Raw genomic sequence first — 22,883 nt, 5'->3', positions numbered from 1 at the left:
ACTGGCCAAATGTAGAATTTATGGGAAGGCAATTTAAGGAATTTGGGATAATTTTGCTGTAACTGAAGAAACTCCTGATGGGAGGAACAGCCATGCATTTAGTCAGCCTGTCAATCATCACATCGAAAGCCCACCACCTGCTACAGGTGCTCTCTCTTTCAAGGCCATCTAAACCCTTCTTATTCTGCAAGAAGCAGTCTAAACACCCCAGACAGGCCCTGCAGGAGTCATGGCTTCCTGCTCTGTGCTCCCCACACGGCTGCCTCTGGTCACGGCCACCTGCACACCGGTCTCCTTGAGAATGGGAATGTGCTGGGAGGGCGGGGCTCAGGACCATCAGATGCTTCTGGATGAGCGTCTTAATCTTGTCTTCATATACCCGTCAGTAAACCTGAGCACTTCCCCTGCACTTTAGGGACCAGCTGGGAGTAAACCCAGAAACGTCCTACATAGGCCTAAGACACCGGAATCTGAGCTGCTTCGATGTTATTTACAACTCCTCCTTCCTAAAGCACCTTCCAGGAAGGGCTAGCTTCAAGTTGGTGACACTTCACCAGGTGAGCTCCACTGACTAGGAGGGAGACAGGCGGCAACTCCAGCACAAAGTGACCCCTTCACACCCATGTAGAACGACTGAGATGGGAGGCCACGCCCTTCTATTCCCAGATGCCAGCAGGCCCCTGAGCAGCCTGCCCTGTCGTGCAGGCACCTGTCCAGGAGGTTAGCCCCTTTATGTAATTATGAAATAAGGTGCCAGGTTGTAAATGTCACTGTTGAAGAGAAAGATGCTTCCTAGGAATGCTGGAATTCATTAGGATGAGGTTTCTAAAGGGGCCTGTTCCTCTGGCCTCTGGTCCTTAATGTAGCCGTGTCTCTGTGGGAAATACGTGGGGGCAAGAGGGTTACACAGAACACTGAAGGCATTGTGAGGACAGAATGAGACTGATCCATGGAAGCGACATCACAGAGAAGATGCTGGTTGGAGGAGAGCTGAAATGACAGCAGTAGGCCCACCAAAATGTAAGGAATACATGACTGAGATAACTGCCCCCAATGCCAGGAAGACATGAAACCTGTAAATCATGAGGAAAAATGTCTGAGAAAAAGGAAGACTAGACATCTACAAGACTCACAAGAACGGCCAGCACCCCAGGCTGGCTGAATGTCCACCACGTCCAAACCTTGAGAAAATACAACAAAAAGAATGATCTAGCATGGCAGATCTGAAAAGCCTGGTTATAACTGAGGCACCTCTACCCATTTTACAGATGAGGAAACTGAGGCCCAAAAAGAGAGACCTGTCAGGCATTACACTCAAGCTAGGTGGCAAAGCTGATCTCAGAACCCAGGTCTCCCGACTCCCTAGCTAATGCTCTTGTGTTTATTAGCCCCATCACCTCCAACCCACTCCCAACACGGGCCATAAACTCCTAGAGAACACAGAGCATTGTGTCATGGACCAAAGGGTGTGCACAAGACTAAACGGGCACCCAACACAACTAGCTCGCGGAGTATCTGCATCACCCCGTGAAAATATCAGCAAGAAGACGAGTGAGCACAAGCTAAAGCTTTCAAGACCTCCAAGAGCCTGTCACCACCATCGCCGCCACAGCCCTGGCAGCACTCCTCAGGAGCTCCTGGCTGTCCAGCAGACTGCCTTCAGGGCTGAGAACACCTACGCCTTCTGCATGGGTCTGAGGCCTGGCTGGCGGCCGATACCTCTGTACAGTTACACCAGAGAGGGCCACATGCACGGCCCCAGTACCAGCTGGGAGATTTTCAAACCAACATTCCCAAGGGGATGTGCAGCTGGAATTGGCGGTAGTGGATCTCACATCCAACAGGAACTTGGGTCGCTTCTGAGCCAGACGTTTCTCTGCCGAAACGCTCTTCTCCATCTCCCTCCCAGTACATGGCTTGGGCCAACTCAGCTCATCATCAGCATCCAATTAAACCAGCCACAAGCATGTCATCTGACCATGGGTGGAATTATAACCCAGAGTGAGTAATTAATGATACCCAAAAATAAACAACAAAAGGAAAAAAAATTCCAGAAGAAAAAAAACGTGAGCCTTCTGTCCTCTCCTTTGCCTTCTCCTATCCCCGGAAGCAATTCTTGGCAGACACATCTTAACACACAAAAAGCAACATGCAACAAAATAGATCAAGAAATGGTGCAAAGACAAGACATGCTCAGGTAAGCACGGTGCCTACCATCCTGGGAAACACAACAGGCCTTCAGGGAGGGGCAGGTGAACCACGCAAGCACCTCCTCTGTCTTTCTGTTTTGAAAAGGCCTCAGAGATTTGCAGAGATAAATATTTATAACACTTTAGAGGGCTTTCACTGCAGAGCGTCAGCCCAAATTCCACTAACTGGGAGAGGGTTTAGGGAGAAGGGGAAATTATGACAGCATTAAGCTATGTGACTCCAGCGTCATGAGGCTGGGGACCTGGAAGCAGCTGCCTGGAAAGGGAGCTCATTTTCCCATTGTCCACTTTGAAATATTGCAGCAATATGCCACCTGCCTTATCATACTCCGGTGTTTTTAAATCGCTGTTCAGTAGCACCTCTGGCCGGCGGGAGCCAAAGGGCAACTGAAAGGGGTGGAGACTTCCCCTAACAGTGAGAGGATCCTGACCCCAGAGGAGGTGTTTTGAAGCCCATGGGACAGGACGGTTCCCCTGTGCTCCATCAGCCAGACCAGGCTGGCTTCCCGCACTGGAGGGTCTGAGCATGTGACAGAGGGTCTGAGCATGTGACAGAGGGTCTGAGCATGTGGTAGAGGGTCTGAGCATGTGACAGAGGGTCTGAGCATGTGACAGAGGGTCTGAGCATGTGGTAGAGGGTCTGAGCATGTGGCAGAGGGTCTGAGCATGTGACAGAGGGTCTGAGCATGTGACAGAGGGTCTGAGCATGTGACAGGGTCTGAGCATGTGGTAGAGGGTCTGAGCATGTGGTAGAGGGTCTGAGCATGTGGTAGAGGGTCTGAGCATGTGACAGGGTCTGAGCATGTGACAGAGGGTCTGAGCATGTGGTAGAGGGTCTGAGCATGTGGTAGAGGGTCTGAGCATGTGGCAGAGGGTCTGAGCATGTGACAGAGGGTCTGAGCATGTGGTAGAGGGTCTGAGCATGTGGTAGAGGGTCTGAGCATGTGGTAGAGGGTCTGAGCATGTGGCAGAGGGTCTGAGCATGTGGCAGAGGGTCTGAGCATGTGACAGGGTCTGAGCATGTGGTAGAGGGTCTGAGCATGTGGTAGAGGGTCTGAGCATGTGGTAGAGGGTCTGAGCATGTGGTAGAGGGTCTGAGCATGTGGCAGAGGGTCTGAGCATGTGACAGAGGGTCTGAGCATGTGACAGAGGGTCTGAGCATGTGGTAGAGGGTCTGAGCATGTGGTAGAGGGTCTGAGCATGTGGTAGAGGGTCTGAGCATGTGGCAGAGGGTCTGAGCATGTGGCAGAGGGTCTGAGCATGTGACAGGGTCTGAGCATGTGGTAGAGGGTCTGAGCATGTGGTAGAGGGTCTGAGCATGTGACAGGGTCTGAGCATGTGGTAGAGGGTCTGAGCATGTGGCAGAGGGTCTGAGCATGTGACAGGGTCTGAGCATGTGGTAGAGGGTCTGAGCATGTGGTAGAGGGTCTGAGCATGTGGTAGAGGGTCTGAGCATGTGGCAGAGGGTCTGAGCATGTGGCAGAGGGTCTGAGCATGTGACAGGGTCTGAGCATGTGGTAGAGGGTCTGAGCACGTGGTAGAGGGTCTGAGCATGTGACAGAGGGACTGAGCATGTGACAGAGGGTCTGAGCATGTGACAGAGGGTCTGAGCATGTGGTAGAGGGTCTGAGCATGTGACAGAGGGTCTGAGCATGTGACAGAGGGTCTGAGCATGTGGTAGAGGGTCTGAGCATGTGGTAGAGGGCCTGCCCCCGCGACACACAGACCCAGGCTGTGTCCCCAACAGGATGTGTGGTTGGAATTGGCAGTGGTGTATCTCACATCCAACAGAAACTTGGGTCGCTTCTGAGCTGGACATTTCTCTGTCAAAGCGCTCTTCTCCATCTCCCTCCCAGTACAAGGCCCGGCCACAGGGCAGTTGGCTCACTATAGGAACAGGGGCTATGAAGGAAGAAAGGGAACATGCCAAGGGTCCCAGGCCTTGGGCACAGATCCTAGGGGCTCCCCCAGCCTGACCAAATGTTCACCCTCTAGGAGCAGGGAAAGGATGTCTGTGTGCCAGGCCCTGGGAAAGCTTTGCAAGGACTCAGCCCATGAACCTCCATCATGCCTCCTCGAGGTGGCTGTTAGTATCTTCCAGTTTCAGATGAGGAATCTGGTGCTCAGAGAGTTTCAGTAATTTAAGACAACTCAGCAAAAAAGGCTCCGGGTGGAGAGCAATTACAGATTTGCCTCACTCGATAGTTTGCTTGATCCACCGCACATTTCTGAGAAAAGCCTTCAGACATCTCTGAAGTCCCTTTTAAAGTCCTATTGTCTTTATGAGCCAGAAATGCTTCCACATCAAGAGTGAAGACAGCAGACAACTCCAGATCATCTCTGTACAGTGGCTGGGGCTTCATGGACAGAACCCCCAATCACAACCACCTCCCGCAAGACCCTCATCTCCAAAAAGCGTGAAGACTATTGGGATTCCCTTTCATTGACAGGGACCAATAGAGAAACTTCTGGAAGAAAGGGTTTTATGCCACAAAAGTTGAAAAGAAGCTTTTAATGACAATAGCCAACTTGTATCAATGCATTATACTCACTGAATCATCTAAATAGATACATATATATAAAATATATATATATAATATATAATATATAATATATAATATATATAAAATATATATATATATATATTTTTGAGATGGAGTCTCACTCTGTTGCCCTGGCTGGGGTGTAATGGCGCAATCTTGGCTCATTGCAACCCCCGCCTCCCGGGTTCAAGCAATTCTTCTGCCTCAGCCTCCTGAGTAGCTGGGACTACAGGCGCACGCCACTACACCCGGCTAATTTTTGTATTTTTAGTAGAGACAGGGTTTCACCATGTTGGCCAGGCTGGTCTCGAACTCTTGAACTCAGGTGATCCGCCTGCCTTGGCCTCCCCAAGTGCTAGGATTACAGGTGTGAGCCACCACACCCGGCCCTGAGATTAACGTTATTTCTATTTGGCTGGGTGTGGTGGCTGATGCCTGTAATCCCAGCACTTTGGGAGACTGAGGCAAGAGGATCACTTGAGCTCAGGAATCCGAGGCTGCAGTGAGCTGTGTCCGCACCACTGTGCTCCAGCCTGGGTGACAGAATGAGGCCCTGTTTCAAAAAAAAAAAAAAAAAAAAAAATTCCCTTTGACAAATGAGGAAATCGAGAAGTATAATAATCCAAGATCACGCAGCTGGTCAGTGGTAGGGCTCGAAACCCCAAGCCTGTTGGGCCCGACAGCCTGGTGCCTGCTCTTCACTGCCCACGTGGCCCTGCTCTTCACTGCCCACGCGGCCCTGCCTTCCGAGCTCCTGGGCGGCCAGGATACGGCCAGAGCTCAGCTTTGCAGGCTCTGCTCAGACAGGAAGGCCCTGACTCTCACTGTGCTAATCTCTGTTTTCCACATTAGCAGCCTGCCCCTCCTCGGATGGTGCGGGGGAGAAAGGAAACAGAGTTCATAGAGTGATTTATGCAACCTGTTAGCAGCTCTGGTAAAAGGTTTTGGGTCCAGGAAATTGCAATGAATAACCACAGCCCGTTGCATATATTCGCTGTACAACAAACCTTCTTCCAGCCTTACTCGCCCCCTCTCAAAACGAAGCATGAGAAACAGCGTGAGCTACGGCTCAGCCATGGCGTTGTTTATGACGCCCAGCTCCTGTTCTGTGGACCAAACAAATTATCATGAGAAGACACAGTTTCTGCTTCAGCAACAGTGTAACATGAGTCTCCTTCCTCCTCCTCAGCACCTTCTCCGAAGAGGAGCACATCATATCCTCTAGGATAGGACAGAATTTATTTTGAACTTGGCTGAAAAATTTGGGGGACTTATGTAAGACAGCACGTATGACACCCAATGTAAGTTTCCCTCTCACTTCTATTGCCAGTATGAAGTGATAGCGCACGCTATGGATTGATGTCGTTCAACACACAGGGGAAACGGAATCTGAGATCTGAAAATCTTCCATGTCTATGGTATGGATGTCCACGGTTCCTGCTGGCCTTTCCATAGTTTACATCTCTCTAGTGTCTGCTATAACCACTTTGTTTGTTTGTTTGTTTTTGTCTCCAAAAGCTTAAATTCTTTCCTATTTGAGGTAGGAACACATTTGGACTCTGTTCACAACAGTTAGACTGACGGTGCTTGGTCTTCCTTCTTCGCTAACAGGCTTTTTTTCAGAGACCCCCAGGGGTGGAAGCTGTAGAAAGCAATCCTTTTTGGATAGAATTATCAGGTGTTTTCTGAAAATAATGATACAGATACCACTGGTTGCCCAAACTGTCACAGTGCAACTTTCCAAATTCTCCATTTTGAGATTCTTTATCAGAATTATGGGCTCTTGTTACTAATCTCATCTTCCAACCGCTCTCTCCCTCTTGAGTGGCATTTGAGCCCATGCCACCTTACGGATTCAGTCTAAAACTAGGTAAACTAACAAAGGTTCCATCCTGCTGCCTGCAGCTCCTCATCCCCACACTGTCCCCTGACACCTGCTCCTGCCCTTGGCCCTGCATCCTGTCAGGGCCTGTCCACTGCAGCCTTGCCCCTTCCATTGATTCATATGGCAATGACAATGACAGGACTAATTCCTTATATTTCTACGGCATGTTGTAATGTTCGAAGTGCATTCCCAGCCCATAAAACTCTTTCCCATGCTTTACTCACTGAATCCTTACAGCAACCCTAGGGGGCAGGTGCATCCATGTGGATTGGGTTCAACTGCATAACACAAAATACCTCTAGTAGCAACGGTTTCAACACAGAGAAGAGCATGACTAAGCCATCCACGGAGGGCACGGCTGCTCCATGAAGTCATCAAAGACGCAGATGACCTCTGCTTTTCTCCTTTGTTATCCTTGATCTCATTTCCATCCTCAAGGTACTTCATGGTGCAAGACGGGGGCTGCTGGGGCTCTAGCCAACTTGGTTGCATTCCAGGGAACTGAAAGGACCAAAGAGAAAGGACACCCTGACCTTGCGTCCTGCAATGAGGCAGACTCTTTAAGCATCTTTCCTGGAAGTCTTTAACGTTTCTTCTCATATCTCACTACACACAATTTAGTCACATGGTCACACTTAGCTACAAGGAAAGCTATGAAACGCATTCTTTCATGGGCATAAGGTTACCCCCAGATAAATGGGATTCGGTTGTAAATTAAAAAGGAGAGAATTGACATAGAGCAGGAACTCGCAGTACTTCCACAGAAGGCAAGAAGTAACTACACCCACTCTACAGATCAAGAAATAGAGGCCCAAAGAGATTAGGTGTTGTTATGGTCACAAGATCACTAGTGGCAAGATGGGGACTAATTCCATGTCATCGGCCCCACATCTAGATCCCCTTTCCCTGTTCATGGAGCCTCCTTGCTGCAGTGGAGTCGCTGCTGTGTTTCTGTAAAGACTCTTGCTTGCTCTCCTCCAGACCTTTGCTCAGCCCTCAGCTATCCCCAGTTGGTCCAGCAACAGGATCCAAGCCTGCCAGCCCTGGGCTGCCATCCTGAAGGACTACTGTCCCCTGTCCCCTGCCTCATACTTCGTTCCCTGCCTTGCTTCCCTGCGTTTGTGTCCCACTGGGTCCCTTGGAATCCAGGCATGGTCATTAGCAAGGAGGACCAGGCCAGAGATGGCCAGATCCCAGCAAGCTACAGACCCTCAGAGTAGGATCACAACCCCACAACTGTTTCTGCAATGCCCAAGGAGTTCTGTGAGCAGGATGCCTCACTTTGGGGTACCCATACCAAGACGGCTGACACCTCCCGAAATTGTTTCTGATGGCCAACGTCTTGTGTGACCACCACCTTGTTCCATTCTGACACTGAAAACACATTTCGTGATGGACGTGGACGCTTATCTGTGGGTCCTTGGCTACGATGCCTAAGCAAACACAAATTAACTCGTGCTGAAGTGCAGCTTGGTAAATAGAACCTTTGCAATGATGGAGTCCGTTATGGGAAGTGACAAGGGGGTTTCTTGGTGGTGAAATGTGTGGGGACTTCTGCTCCGTGAAAAGGGGAGTCTATTTCCACTGAAAATTGGAGCCTGGATTCTCAGCACAGGGGCCAGTCCTGTGACTTCCCTGCCTTCCTGTGTAAACATGAAAACATTTTGTTTTCAAGTTCTAGCACCCTGGCTACCTCTTTCATGTCTCTAACATGAAGGTCTCTATATTCTGGCAGCAGTTCTCCCCATTGTGAACAATGGATCCGCCACTCTTTCCTGGAGTTACCCTGTCTCTGTTCCTCTCCCCCAGCAGACTCATCCCTCTCAGGTGGTGCTCTCCAGCCTCCCACCGCCCTCTACAGGGTTTCCTCAGCCTCCTCTAGCCAAGTACAGCGGAAGCACCTACAACCAAGAGAGAGGCGCAGACTCCTGAGATCCTCTCCCAGGAAAGGCAAATGGGACCAGGCAGAGAACAGCCGGCTTCTCACCGAGGGGAAGATGACCAACCCCGGCCACAGCGCCTGACTTCTCCCTGGGACCATGGAGGGCTGTGGAAAGAATGGCGCCACATCATCCCACGTGCTAGAAACCCACATCACAGCAAAGAAAAAAGTTTCTCCACTTTATGAATCCGGAAATACCTCTCTGACCTATTCTAGCAGGAGGAAAAAATATGGCCTTAATCTTTTCAGTAGCAAACATCTTTCACCCTGTGACAGTTTGCAAACTGACTAGCCAATGGTCAAATGGCTCTTCAGCTTTCCTGTCTCCTGAGCCAGAACTCCTGACAAAATGTCATGTTCTATTACCACTGTTTATACTACATCTTCTAAAAAAGATGGACGATCTATCATCTAGGAGATAATTAAGTACCTACGTCTCAGGTACTGGGCTACGCACTTCACATATTTTGCCGCATCGAATCCTCACACACAGGGCTTACTGTCCCCACTCTCGAGCTGCCACCTCCCTGACACTTGAAGTTTCATTGCTTTCATCTCTGTTTACCGAGGCTGAGAGGAGCCCCTCCTGATATGAGTCTGATAAGAATGACACAGGAAGGCAGGGAAGTCACAGGATTGGCCCCTCTGCTGAGAATCCAGGCTCAAATTTTCACTGGAAATACAGACTCTCCCCGCCTCATGGAGCAGACGTCCCCACACATTTCACCACTAAGAAACCCCCTTAGTCACCTCCCACAGCGGACTCCATCATTGCAAAGATTCTGTTTACCAAACTGCACTTAAGCACTCATTAATCTATTTCCCAATTTTAATTAAATTTTAATTTCATTTAATCATTAGTTTTTCTTCTAATTAAATAACATTTGAGTTATTTTAATTTAAAGACATAAAATACAATGCACCAAACTGACAGAATGCAGCTGAGTGCAAAAAAAGAAAGAGAAAACAAGGTTTTAACTCATAAATATTTCAGCGTGCACTTCCTAAGAAACAAGGACACTCTCTTTCATAACAACAGTATGACATCAAAGTCAGGACACTAGCAGTAACAACCCAATACCATTTCATCCACAGTCCTATTCAAAATGTGTCAGTTGTCCAAAGACAAAAACACAGTTCCTGGCTCCAGACTGCATGTAGCTGCCCCATGCGTTCTATCTGAAACGATTCCTCAGTCTTTCCTCGTCTTCTAGGACTTAGGACAATTTGGGAAATATGGGCCACTTTTTTATTGATTTATTGATTTATTGATTTTGAGATGGAGTCTTTTGCCAGGCTGGAGTGCAATGGCATGATCTCAGCTCACTGCAACTTCCACCTCCCGGGTTCAAGCGATTCTCCTGCCTCAGCCTCCCAAGTGGCTGGGATTACAGGTGCCCACCACCATGCCTGGCTAATTTTTGCATTTTTAGTAGAGATGGGGTTTCACCATGTTGGCCAGGCTGGTCTCGATCTCTTGACCTTGTGATCTGCCTGCCTTGGCCTCCCAAAGTGCTGGGATTACAGGCGTGAGCCACCGCGCCGGGCCATGGGTCAATTATTTGGTAGAAGTCCTTCAGTCTGGGTTTGCCTGACGTCTCCTCCTGACTAGAAGCGGGCTGTGCATCTTTGTCAGGAAAGCCGCGGAAGCAATGCTGCGTTCTCACAGCGCCACACCGGCAGACACATGGTGCCAGACCGTCCTATCACTGATGACGTTAGCTTTGATCACAGCCGAGCTACCATTTTTCTCTTTGTAACAACAACATTTTGTGGGGTGATACTTTAAGACTCTGACAATATCCCATTTCTTAACAAATGCTTACCTGTTTGTTTTAGCATCCATTGATGATTCTTGTCTAAATAAATTATTACTATGTTGAGCCAGGCACGGTGACTCACACCTGTAATCCCAACACTTTGGGAGGCCGAGGCAGGTGGATCACCTGAAGTTAGAAGTTCGAGGCCAGCCTGGCCAGCATGGTGAAACCCCATCTCTACTAAAAATACAAAAATGAGCCGGGCATAGTGGCGGGCACCTGTAATCCCAGCTACTCGGGAGGCTGAGGCAGGAGAACCACTTGATCCCAGGAGGTGGAAGTTGCAGGGAGCCAAGATCATACCACTGCACTCCAGCCTGGGCGACAAGAGCAAAACTCCATCTCCAATATATATATAACTATGTCGATTGTCAAACGGTGACTTTCCAGTGCCTTCATTCCTTCCACATTTATTAGCTGGCATTCTGCTCCATTGTGTTGACCTCACCCATGCTCAGCCAAGAAGAGCTTCCTGGTATCACCCACTTATGGCAGGTTGTGCCAAGCATATTCGTCCCTTCTGGTTTTCTCCAAAATGCAAATACCAGAAGGCTCCGTGGTGCCTGAGGCAGGGGAACTGAACAAGGCAGAAATGTCAGAGCTGCTGAGGCTGCAGCTTTGGGCCCATCATCCAAGTATTTGAGACAGCAGTGACCCTCTTGGAAAATCTCCAGGCTACGGGATCAGTGTCCACTCTCACTGGATAAAGAAACGATAACTGCATATCACAGGCAGCACCAGAACACCTTCTCTTTCCTCTATTTGTTTTTTCAAACAACTGTTGACATGGACTCTACATTATTCCGCGAAATGTGAACTGAGGGATTTTAGGCCCTGGGGTAGAGCCGTGGGTCACAGGCCTGGCTATGGCACTGCATCCAACCATGGCTAAGCCATCACCAGCTGTCCCAGACTGTAAGGATGAGGAGTTTGAAACGGGTGCGGTCTGAGACCCCTCCCAGTCCTACCATGCTGTGATTCTGAACAGAAATGGTCTTTGCCCCTCACTCATACCTTGTTTGTTCTCAGAACAGCACAAATATATCATCAGACACAGGAGATACACCTACTGCGTTGTTCTCGCCCATGCCCAGCCAAGCAAGCCACGAAATCCCTACTATGTGCCAAGCACTATGCTAAATGTGAAGGTTCAGAAATAAACAGTATCTTTCCCAGCTTCAAAAATGCCAATACTGGAGGGTTTTTCACTAGATATTCTCTGACGCCACTGCTGCAGCTGCTTCCATCCTACCCTGGTCCTGAGGGCAGCAGCCCTGTTCACCAGTCACCCAGCAAGCATGGGCAGGCCCTGCCGAGAGAGGGCCCTACCTATGGAAGAAGAACCAGAGGCTGGGAGGTGCTGGGACCTGCCTTACTACTGAGAGCTGCCCTCTTCTGCAACATTCCTCACGATCATTAAACATCGCCACATGGAAACTGACATTTCCTTAGTACCTACTGTGTGCCAGCCCCTGGAATACCTGAAAGGCCCCCACTTTCCATTTGGCAAATGTTGAAAATTCGGGTCCATGGTGGCCTGTACTAACCTGCCTAGGGTCACATGGCCAGTGAGTGACACAGCAGGAATGCAAGTTAGCCCCCGCCCCCATCACAAAGTCTGAGCTCTTTTGCCTCAACGTGGTCCCTTTAAACAGGGATTACCTCTAAATCCACCCGCTCCCTGTGCAGTTACCTACTTCTGGGAAACACTCCAAAACCTAGAGGGTTAAAACAACAGTGTATTACTATCCCTGACAGTTCCGTGCGTCCACTAGGCTTAGCAGGGTGGTTCTGACTGCGGGGGTCTTTTGGGTGAAGGCAGTAAGATGGTGGCTGGGCTGGAGGCCTCTAAAGACTCAGCCTGGCTGGCTGACCGTGATGGCTACACAGGTTGCCAGCAGTCCCTGCTGGCCGCGGCCACACGCTCAGCAGGGCTGTCAGCCTGAGTGTGCTCCTGTGGGCTCTCCCGGGGGCTGGGGCTCCATCCCAGCATGGCAGCTGGAGTCCAAGATGAAGTCTGCCAAGGTGAGTGTTCCCGGAGACCCGGGCTGAAACGGCAGGGCCACTTATGACCCAGCCTTGAAAGTCACTCAGCATCACTTCCACTACATCCCATTTGTCAAAACAAGCCACAGTGCCAGCCCAGATTCAGGGAGAGGAACCAACATAAAGGTGTGCGTACCAGGAGGTGTGTCCCTTAGGGGTCGGCTTTGGAGACCAGCTGCCACATAGCCTCGTCCCACAGTGGGATACAGATACAGATGGTCCCCGCCACAATGCGGGTCCACTTAACAATTTTTCAGCTTTAGGATGGGTTTATCAAGGCATTAAATGTATTCTTAACTTAGGATATTTCTGATTTACAATAGGTTTATTGGGCTATAGCCCCCTATAAGTAAAGGAGCAACTGTATTTTAAATTTCTTCCTTATACTTTTCCTAGTTTTCTACTATATACAAAGACACACACACTTTTGTAATCACAGGAATAAACATTTGAAATTATAACTATATAATATTGTAATATATGTTCTATGCAGGAGTATTGGTGTGTCAAATGTATATTAAAATATGTGTGTGTGTGTGTGTGTGTATATATATATATATTTTTTTTTTTTTTTTTTGAGATAGAGTTTCACTCTTGTTGCCCAGGCTGGAGTGCAATGGCATGATCTCAGCTCACCGCAACCTCCGCCTCCCAGATTTAAGCGATTCTCCTGCCTCAGCCTTCTAAGTAGCTGGGATTACAGGCATGCACCACCACACCTGGCTAATTTTGTAATTTTAGTAGAGATGGGGTTTCTCCATGTTGGTCAGGCTGTTCTCAAACTCCCAACCTCAGGTGATCCGCCCGCCCCGGCCTCCCAAAGTGCTGGAATTACAGGTGTGAGCGACCACGCCCAGTCATTAATGTATATATTTATGTATATGTATATATACACACACCTATGAAACTAGAAGAAAATATACAAAATCCCACTGGGGTAAATGTGCAATTATTTTTTAAGTATTTTTCATGTTCCCAAAATGGACATATATTGCTTTTGAAAACGTCTTAAAAGAAATTAATTAACTACCTCACAGAACACACCCATCTTTTAGTCAATGTGTATCAGATTTAAGGCATTTAGCCATGACCTCAACTTTCTTTAGGATTCCTTCTCAAGGTCAACAGAGGTACCCATTTATACAACCTTCTTCCTAAGCCAAGTCCCTTCCAAAACTTCTGCATTCCTCCTGCTTCACCACAAGATGATTTACTGGGCTTCTAAATGCATTTTTCAAAAAAAAATCAAACAATAAGCTGAGAGTTCATCTCACCTGGCTTCGTTTCCTGTCATTCATCTAGTTGTATTTATGCTACATTTCCCCATCTCTTCTTGCCAAGTACATCTTGGAAACAGCAGGTGCTCTGAGTATCTGAGCAGCTTAGAAAAATCCTCAAGCCTCCGGAGACAAGCCTTTTCCAGAGGCCAATTTGTATTCTCAGAGCTCCAGGCCTAAAGGTACCCAATAAGCCAGAGCAGTGACTCTCACCTGTAATCCCAGCACTTCAGGAGGCCAAGGCAGGAGGATCCCTTAAGCCCAGGAGTTTGAGTCCAGCCTGGGCAATGTACTGAAACTCTGCCTTTAGCGGAAAAAAAAAAAAAAAAGGAACCCAGCCATGAATGAGTAGCCTCAGAAATAGGTGAGGGGATGAGCTCATGAATGGGAAAGTTCAGTCAACCCTCTGTGTCCAGGGAGGTAAACTGAGGCAAAGCAATTCCCTTCCTGTCAGATTTAAATGATGGTATAAAACTCACTGCAGACAATGAGGTGGAAGGTGATGAACCTGCTGCTGCCTAAAATGACACAGACCATCCAAACCCAACAGCAAAAGCAGCCAAGGGGCTTCCCTCTGAGTCAACAGCCAACAAACGGCACAGGGTGAGCCTGGACTGCACACTTCGGGAACTGAGCATGGTAAGAGCAGGGTACCTGGGCAGGAGATGCCAAAGGCAAGCCTAAGTTCTCCTGGCAGCCCTACCCTTCCCAAAGGAGGGTGGGTTCTGAACGGCTAAGCACAGGGGTCTGTTACCAGCGTCCGCACAACAGCTCTGGGAGCCCGAGATGGCGTATTTGTTGAGTCAGTCAGTGCTACTGTTACCCGGTCACTTTCCAACCATAAACCCAAACTTCAAATTTCATCACTTGGGGTGGATTAAGAAATCTGACTTGGCCTTTCTTGGGGTTTAATGTCCTACACGCCTGCATGAACGAAAAACTTTGGCATTCCTATGGAAATATAAGACATTTTAACCTTATCCAGGCAGGATGGTATCCGGATTACTGGTGTCTTGATTGTACTCTTAAATGTGCAGTTTCCTGATGTCCACGATGTCAAAACAAACAAACAAACAAACATACAAAAAGCATGCACTGCCCTGATGAGGCAGAGACGCCGTGCTCTGCCCTTTCTCTCCTCTACCAAAACAGGTTGCTTCCCCACAGGTCTGTGCTCATGGTCTGGTTCCCAGAATGCCACGTCAGGGCAAATGCGCTTTCTGAATATTCTAGTCCAGTATCAAGAGATGAGGTTGCCTCTGTGCAATTCATACGACAGTTATTTGTGACTTTATTGGAGTCATTAACAGTTAAGTGGGTCCGGGCGCGGTGGCTCACGCCTGTAATCCCAGCACTTTGGGAGGCCGAGGCAGGCAGATGACGAGGTCAGGTGATCGAGACCGTCCTGGCTAACATGGTGAAACCCCGTCTCTACTAAAAATACAAAAAATTAGCCGGGCGAGGTGGCGGGAGCCTGTAGTCCCAGCTACTCGGGAGGCTGAGGCAGGAGAATGGCGTGAACCCGGGAGGCGGAGCTTGCAGTGAGCCGAGATTGTACCACTGCAGTCCAGCCTGGGGGACAGAGTGAGACTCCGTCTCAAAAAAAAAACAAAAAACAAAAAAACAAAAAAACAAACACACATGCAAAGAGTTAAGCGATAAACATCCAGGTACAGAGTTTGGTTACTACCAGTGATAGAAGAGTTGAACAATCTTTTTTTTTTTTTTTTTTTTTTTTTGAGATGGAGTCTCGCTCTGTGGCCCAGGCTGGAGTGCAGTGGCGCGATCTGGGTTCACTGCAGGCTCCACCTCCCAGGTTCACGCCATTCTCCTGCCTCAGCCTCCCGAGTAGCTGGGACTACAGGCGCCCACCACCATGCCCGGCTAATTTTTTGTATTTTTAGTAGAGACGGGGTTTCACCATGTTAGCCAGGATGGTCTCGATCTCCTGACCTCGTGATCCGCCCGCCTTGGCCTCCCAAAGTGCTGGGATTACAGGCCCAGTTGAACAATCTTAAAAGAATTCCCAAGTGATTTCAATTATAAAGCCAGGCGTTAATTGTGCGGTCACAGAAATGCTGAACTCATACAAAAGGAAAAGGGATGTTCCTTTTCCATGCGAGCCAGTTTGGGTTTTGTTTTCTTTTTAAAACACTTTTACCTCCATTCATATCTTAAGTACCATCATGATGGCTGGTAACTTTAATTCCTTTAATACAAACAAAATTGGTCCAAAGCACCTTCTAGCCCAGGCGATCTGGGATTTTCTGCTCCAAGATAGAGAGAGCCTTTCTACTTTTCAGAAGAAAAAGCTGGACCTGCACCAAAGTTTCCTTCTGCACCTAATGAGAGGCTTGCCATGCTGTAATAATCACAGAAACACGATGCTGCTCGAAGCGTTTCCCTCAGGAGGAAGAACACTGCCCCAAGAAGTTACCAGCTGAGTACTGCTGAACGTGAGCACAGTCCCAGGTTCTCTCCAGGGCCAGGGGAAGCACCAAGCCAGAACCTCCGAGTGAGTGTCCCGTCAACAGTACCCACAGCTGGCAACAGCACACTGCAAAGTTCTAAGACGTGGATGCCCTCCTCGTTCATGACTAACAACTTTGCATTCTTTCAATCATTCAACAAATATTTATTACACCCCTACTGTGTACCAGGCGCTGCTCTAGCCACTGCAGATAAGGCAGGGGAAAGACAGGCATGGGTCCTGCTCCTGTAACTTATAGACTAGACGAGAGGGCCTCAGACGGCAGTAAGTGTTACAGAGAAAATAAAATAGGGTGATGGGGGAGAATGTGACATTGTGAGAGCTACTGGAATCGGATAGTCAGGGAAGGGCTTTTCAACAGGCAACATTTGAGCTGAAACCTGAACTATGGGAAAACAGAAATGCAAAGATTTGGGGGAAGAGAGGGCAAAGGGAGTCACTAGTGAAAAATCAAGGAATGCATTTAGCACGTTTCTGTTGAAAAGCAGGGAGGAGAACCAGTGGAGTCGGAGCAAGGGGTATGAGGAAGAAAGGTATTAAAGTCACGGCTAGAGAGCTAGGTGGGCACACCTGACCGGGTGAGGAGCTTTAGGCATTAGAGAGGAGTGATTTGGCAGCCCCCTGGGCTGATTGACACCCCTACTTTGAAGACTGGGCACCTCTCCATGCCTCTACCCTGATCCTGGTGTCCTGGTCCACATCTTGTGGAGTCCCCCAGGAGCTCTGTCTCTCTAGACGGTACTCCCAACAGTGGAGATGCTCACCCTGAGAGATGTTACAGGGCTCTCAACAGGGAACCGCATCTCCCCTGCATTTTGGGTCCTCTGGCTAACTTTTGTGAGGCTGGGATCCAAAGACAGAGAGTGTGGCTGCTATTCCTCAGGAAAGAAAATACCAGGAAGGCGCAGGGAAAGGTGCAGTGTCTCCTCCCCCAGCATCTGCCTGGCCATTATGGTCTGGTTCTGCTCCTGGCCTCATTCTCCTTTGTGCTATTACCTAGGAGGTGATCGACACTAAGGAACATTCTGGTTCACATAAGACTTGGTGGAAGAACAGCAACCAGCACAGGCTTGCTACGCACCTAAAAACGGGCATGAAACTCTATTTTTATTCACTGAATCCTATGTTCCCAATGATTAAAAGCATCACTTTAAAGACCTTTCATTTTCCTTTCTGGTTGTTTTCAAATGGCCAGTGAGCTTCCCAGTTTTCCAAATTCCGCTCCTCCACCCTCCCCACTACAGTAGTCCACTGACTTGGGGTAAAGTACGGGCTCCAGGGGAATCCTACTGACAGGCGTCGCGGATAAAGCTTCGGAACGTCCCGGTAGAAAGCAGGCGCAGCTCTGTGTCTCAGGCATCCCGCACCTGCTCGCTGTCCAGGAGAGCACCCAGCTCCCACCAGGGAGTCCCTCCTATGGGTCATCAGTGGCAACGACCTCATTTCCCTGACGGGAAGCGTGGAGATGTCATTGTTGGGGGTCTTCCCCAGGTCATGCGACTAGGGGCTGTGTCAGCAGGCACTGGTAAGCACAGCCTCTGGCTCCGTGGGGTTGCAGGAGCAGAGTCCCTCAGTCAGAGGATGGAGAGAGAGGAAGCCCAGGGCAGAAGGAGGACACCAGGCCAGGGAGATACTTCTCTGGTGATTTTTTTTTTTTTTTTTTTAAAACAAGGGCTGTAGATCATTTCATTGGTCAGCTTCATATAAGCCAGCCTCGTGCCAGCCTTGCTACTGGCAATCAGGAAACCTTCCACACACCACCCCTTCTTTGTCTAGAGACTCTAGATACTCAAAAGGAGATGAGGCTTTCACTTTTCCTCTGCAGAGGAGGCAGAAGAAGGGGTCCTGGGATGAAGAACCACAGAGGCTCTCCCTCACAGCAGTCCATTCTTTTTCTTCTTAGGACTTCCCACAGTTGGCAATTGTACCTTTTTTTTTTTCCAAGATAGGGTCTCCCTTGGTCACCCAGGCTGGAGTGCAGTGGCACAATCACAGCTCACTGCAGTCTTGATTTCCTGGGCTCAAGCGATCCTCCCACCTCAGCCTCCTAAATACCTGAGACCACAGGTGCCCACCACTACGCCCGGTTAATTTTAATTTTTTTTAAGAAACAGAGTCTCATTATGTTGCCCAGACTGGTCTCAAACTCCTGGGCTCAGGTGATCCTCCTGCCTCAGCCTCCTGAGTAGCTGAGACTATAGGAGCACGCCACCATGCCTAGCTATTTCCTTTCCTTCCCTCTTTCCCTCCCTCCTTTCCTTCCTTCCTCCCTCCCTCCCTTCCCTTCCCTTTCTCTTCTTCCTCTTCCTCCTCCTCCTCCTCCCCTTGGCTGCCTCCTCCTTCTCCCCTTTCCCTTCCCCTTCTCCTTCCCCTTATTCTTCTTTTTCGTAGAGATTGGGTCCTGCTATGTAGCCTCGGCTGGTCTTGAACTGGACTCAAGCGATCCTCCCTCCTTGGCCTCCCAAGTAGCTGGGACTACAGGAGTGTGCCACCGTGCCCAGCCACAGTTGTACATCTATTTGTTTCCTTATTTATGGTTGGCCTCTCTCCCAAGACTGTAAGATCCATGAGGGCTTGGACTGTCCCTAAGGACAGTGTCTGGCATATTCAGCAACAACTATTATTTTTTAAAAGGAGGAAACACAAGACTCTCAGAACCAGGTTCACTTGGTAAAGAGCTTCCCCAAGCAAGGAATCCTTGCTTGTGTGCCATCAGTACGTTCCACCTCTCTGACACGCTGGTATAATTTGATTAATTTATTGCATTTATTAAGCTCCCTAGCTTCTCCAGTTCCTCATGTTTGGAGATACATTGATGTTGATGAGGCTGGAGAGCTGGCGGAAGCAAGACGGTAGTCTGTATCCCATACCACAGCTGGCACTCCCTTATGCTTACGTAAGGACTTTAAACATGTAAAAGGCAGATGTTTGGGGTTGGAATTGACAATATGCAAAGCTCAGTAAGAAGATGCAAAAGTCACAGTTCCCATGGTAACCCTCCTTACATCACAGAGCCCAGGCCTACAGGGTCTGCTGGAAAGGTGATCTGAGAAGTAGGACAAGGCTAACTCCTCGGAACCAGCAAGAAACTCGCAAGCCCCCACCTAGGAACTAACTCCCCGGCCTGCTGCCGCTGCTGACATCCCCCCTCCAGCACGTCGGGGACCACATGCCACCCTCCTCGCTGGGCTCTCACATCAGCACTACCAGCCAGGGGTTACTCCAGCGAAAGGGAAGGGTCCTGCTCATAAGGGCTGTGTCCCTCCCTCAGGCTTCTGCAGGAGCCCTTCTGCCAAACTCCTCATCCTCCTGTGGGCTTCCCAGGCTGTCCATGTAGAATTACTTGCTCCCTTGCAGTATTAATTCACATAGTTCTCTTGCATGCACAGAGTATTATATTTAGGCATTTGTGCATCTGTGATGCTTCCTCAACAGTGAGGCCCACACAGGTATGGACTGTGTCTTACCCTTTCATCCCTGGCCTCCAGAACAGGATCTGAAGAAGGACCTCAGTTTCAAGATGACCTCACATGAATGAATTCAAGATTCTCTCTTGAATCTTGAATATTTTCATCAAGGACTTACTAGAAGGTAGAGAAAGATACTTACCAGGCTTGCCGGAAGCATGAAACAGAGACACAGAATGGCAAACGGGAACGGCAGAGGAATTAGTCTCTGACACAATCTGGCGGGGTAGGATCAACGCACCAACCCAAACCTGGGCTGCATGTGAAAGCCCTGCAGTGGCATCATGCCAACCAACCACACAAGTTCATGGCCATGAGACCTGCGTTAGCAGCAGCCTCAAAAACGGGGAGATGGCCAGGTACGGTGGCTCACGGCGATAATTCCAGCACCTCGGGAGGCCGAGGGAGAAGGATCGCTGAGTGCAGGTGTTTGAAAACCAGCCTGGGCAATGCAGCAAGATCCCATCTCTAAAAAAAATAATAATAACAAAAAATAAAAAAATTAGCTCGGCATGCGTCTGCAGTCCCAGCTACTCAGGAAGCTGACGTGGGGGAACTGCTTGGGTCCAGGAGTCGGAAGATGCAGTGAGCTATGTTCATGCCACTGAACTCCAGCCTGAGTGACAGAGCAAGGCTCCGTCTCTTAAAAAAAAAAAAGAGGGATGGAAATGTTGCCTTTGTTGACTGGGGCGTCAGTTACAAGGGTACGTAAGTTTGTCAAAACGAACTGAACTACACACTTAAGATCTGTGCATGTCATGGTATGTAAAAACTTTATCTTGATAGAAAATGAATGAGAAGGAGGTGTGACAGTCTGACTCCATTTTCTGCTCTTTAACTGCTGACAGCTTTTTTTTTTAAGCCCCATCCCTCCCTCTTCCCTTTCTGCCCCACATCTGGGCAAGCTGGTAAGAAAGTCTGAATGCTGTCCCGCTTGGCTGCGGCAGAAGGTTCAAACCATGCAAGCCCTTGCCCACACGGAACCCTCGCCCAAGCCTAACCCCTAATCCCCAAACAATCCCCAGACCGGGCTCCTTTCCCTTCCCTCTCTTTCATTTTCAGACCAGCTTGAGAAGCCGGCCCTGCTCTCTCCAGAAAACCCTATTATGTGGTCTCAACGTTCAAATCAAATTCTGGGTGGAGACCATCCCGGAAATGTGGAGTGGCCACAACGAAGGGCACACACAGAGGATCTGGTGCCACTGCAAACCCGGTGTCTCCAGCAGGACGCGGCCATCAAATAAGGGCTTGGCGCAGCTCCATCCGCAGAGGCATGGCTCCCTGGTTTCACGCAGGGAGCTGAGAACAGCCCCGTACTCTGCCCTCCGGTTTGTGTCTGCCCCTCTCCCGGTGCCCAGCTCTGAAGCACGGTCTTCACGCCTGGGCCCCTGTATTTGAGGGGAGCAGAGACCAACCGCTGTGCATTCAGAAGCAGGTATCTGGAGAGCGGGGAACCCAGAAATATTTCCGCCGGGGAGCACATGGGGAAGCCAGGACTGTTTCCCCTGATGGAAGGCTCTCTTTGAATTTGTAAAAGAAAGGATAAAGGCTTCTTCATTGAGGTCGAGAGTTGCAGCATCAAGAGATAAAAGCAGGTCTTGGAGAACATAAGAAAGAGTTTTCTAAAATATGTCTGAAGATGGAAGAGGCTGCTCTGAGGGTGGCAGCTCCCTGTCCCTGGGCCTTCACGTAGTTCCCACTGGACAACCCCACACTCCAGGGAGGCCGTGGAGGAGATTCGAGAACTCATGACGGGGCCGGGCGCTGTGGCTCACGCCTGTAATCCCAGCACGTTGGGAGGCTGAGGCGGGCGGATCACGCGGTGAGGAGACCAAGACCATCTTGGGCAACACAGTGAAACCCCGTCTCTACTAAAAATACAAAAATTAGCTGGGCGTCGTGGCGTGCGCCTGTAATCCCAGCTACTAAGGAGGCTGAGGCGGAAGAATCGCTTGAACCAGGGAGTCAGAGGTTGCAGTGAGCGGAGATTGCACCACTGCACTCCCGCCTGGGTGACAAGAGTGAGACATCATCTCAAAAAAAAAAAAAGGAACTCATGATGGGCTCGTACCTCAGAGTTTTTCCAGACCCGAAATGCTCTGACCCAATTCAACAACTCCCTTATCTCCACTAAAAACTGCAGTGTTCAATACTCTGACCAGAAAAGGATACGGAAGCTCAAGAACTGGTTTTCAGTCACGTCCTATTTACACTCGGCTTGAACACTGGCCAAAGGATCAGTCAGCTGAAGAGGCCTGCGTGTGTGGAGGAGGAACGCTGAGGGACACCGGCCTCAGAATGGACACCGCCAGCTTATGAGTCCACTAATCAATTCCAACAGGAAAACCCTAAAAACAGAAACAAACCACAGGCAAACAGCCCACACCGAGAGGTAAGCAGTTTCCAACTGGGAACTCAATTTCATCCTGCCTGTGAGAAAAGCACAAAAAAAGTGACTTTCCAGATTTCACTTATACCGTAGAGATGTGGTACAAATTTAAAAACGAGTCACAATTAACAAAGGATTTCCTAAGTGTGGTGCTGAGCCAGGAAAGCCTGCCCTGTGTCGCTCATGCTATGACTGATGTGTGGGCCCTGAAGACGCCTCCCCGTGCTCCCTCGGGCCTTTGCTTCCTCCTCTCCCTCCCACTGTCTCCCGAACACAGGCAGACTCCAGGCCGGGACTGCACACTGCAGGCAGAGTTGGGCCAGGGTGAGGCTGAGTGACGGAGTGCCTGGGAAGGTCAGAAGAATCTCTGAGCGGCCCCAAGCAGTGGGGTCCCAACAGAGCACCCCTGACCCGTCATGGAAGGAGGGGAGCAAACAAGAGAGGCAGGGAGGGAGGCAGCGACGCAGCAGGCCTGGGGTGGTCTGGCTTGCGCACAGTCATTTCTAACTCCAGATCCCCGTCTCTGCACTGACGCCAGGGGTGGTGAGTGGCACACTCAGTCCCTCAGGTACAGGAAAGATCCCTTCCATCCTGGGGACCCAGCTCATGAGGGCCGAGGAGGAAGGAGCCACAAAGGTCTGGATGATTTATCCCTCTGGCCTGCCTGGTCCTTAGGACACACTTCCTTCGGCTGCAGCCTCCCTGATTCCCGAGCTGTTTCCTGCTGCTTTTCTCATTTCACGAACTTCTTTTGAACAATTTCCTGTTCCTTTTTCTTTCTATGCTCCTCTTCCTGGCTCTGTAGCCCTTGGA

At 49.5% G+C, this 22,883-nt stretch overlaps 1 protein-coding gene across 3 annotated transcripts in view; it reads right to left on the bottom strand.

Annotated features, from left to right (window-relative positions):
• Nucleotides 1-22,883, bottom strand: part of XXYLT1 (xyloside xylosyltransferase 1) — a 200,896-nt gene that overhangs the window by 88,532 nt on the left and 89,481 nt on the right. Inside the window, exon 1 of one of the 3 annotated variants that reach the window (XM_050779191.1) lies at nt 6,935-7,081. The exons of the other annotated variants lie outside the window; for them this stretch is intronic. Within the exon in view, the coding sequence (XP_050635148.1) occupies nt 6,935-7,013 (79 nt within the window). The 5' untranslated portion in view covers nt 7,014-7,081. Of the gene's footprint in view, nt 1-6,934; nt 7,082-22,883 lie in introns of those variants that run through there. 3 annotated transcript variants of the gene reach the window in all.

The sequence above is a fragment of the Macaca thibetana genome, chromosome 2 (genome assembly GCF_024542745.1).
Source record: "Macaca thibetana thibetana isolate TM-01 chromosome 2, ASM2454274v1, whole genome shotgun sequence".
NCBI lineage: Eukaryota > Metazoa > Chordata > Mammalia > Primates > Cercopithecidae > Macaca > Macaca thibetana.
Note: the sequence above shows the minus strand (reverse complement) of the source record. Positions and strands in the feature narration are given on the sequence as shown.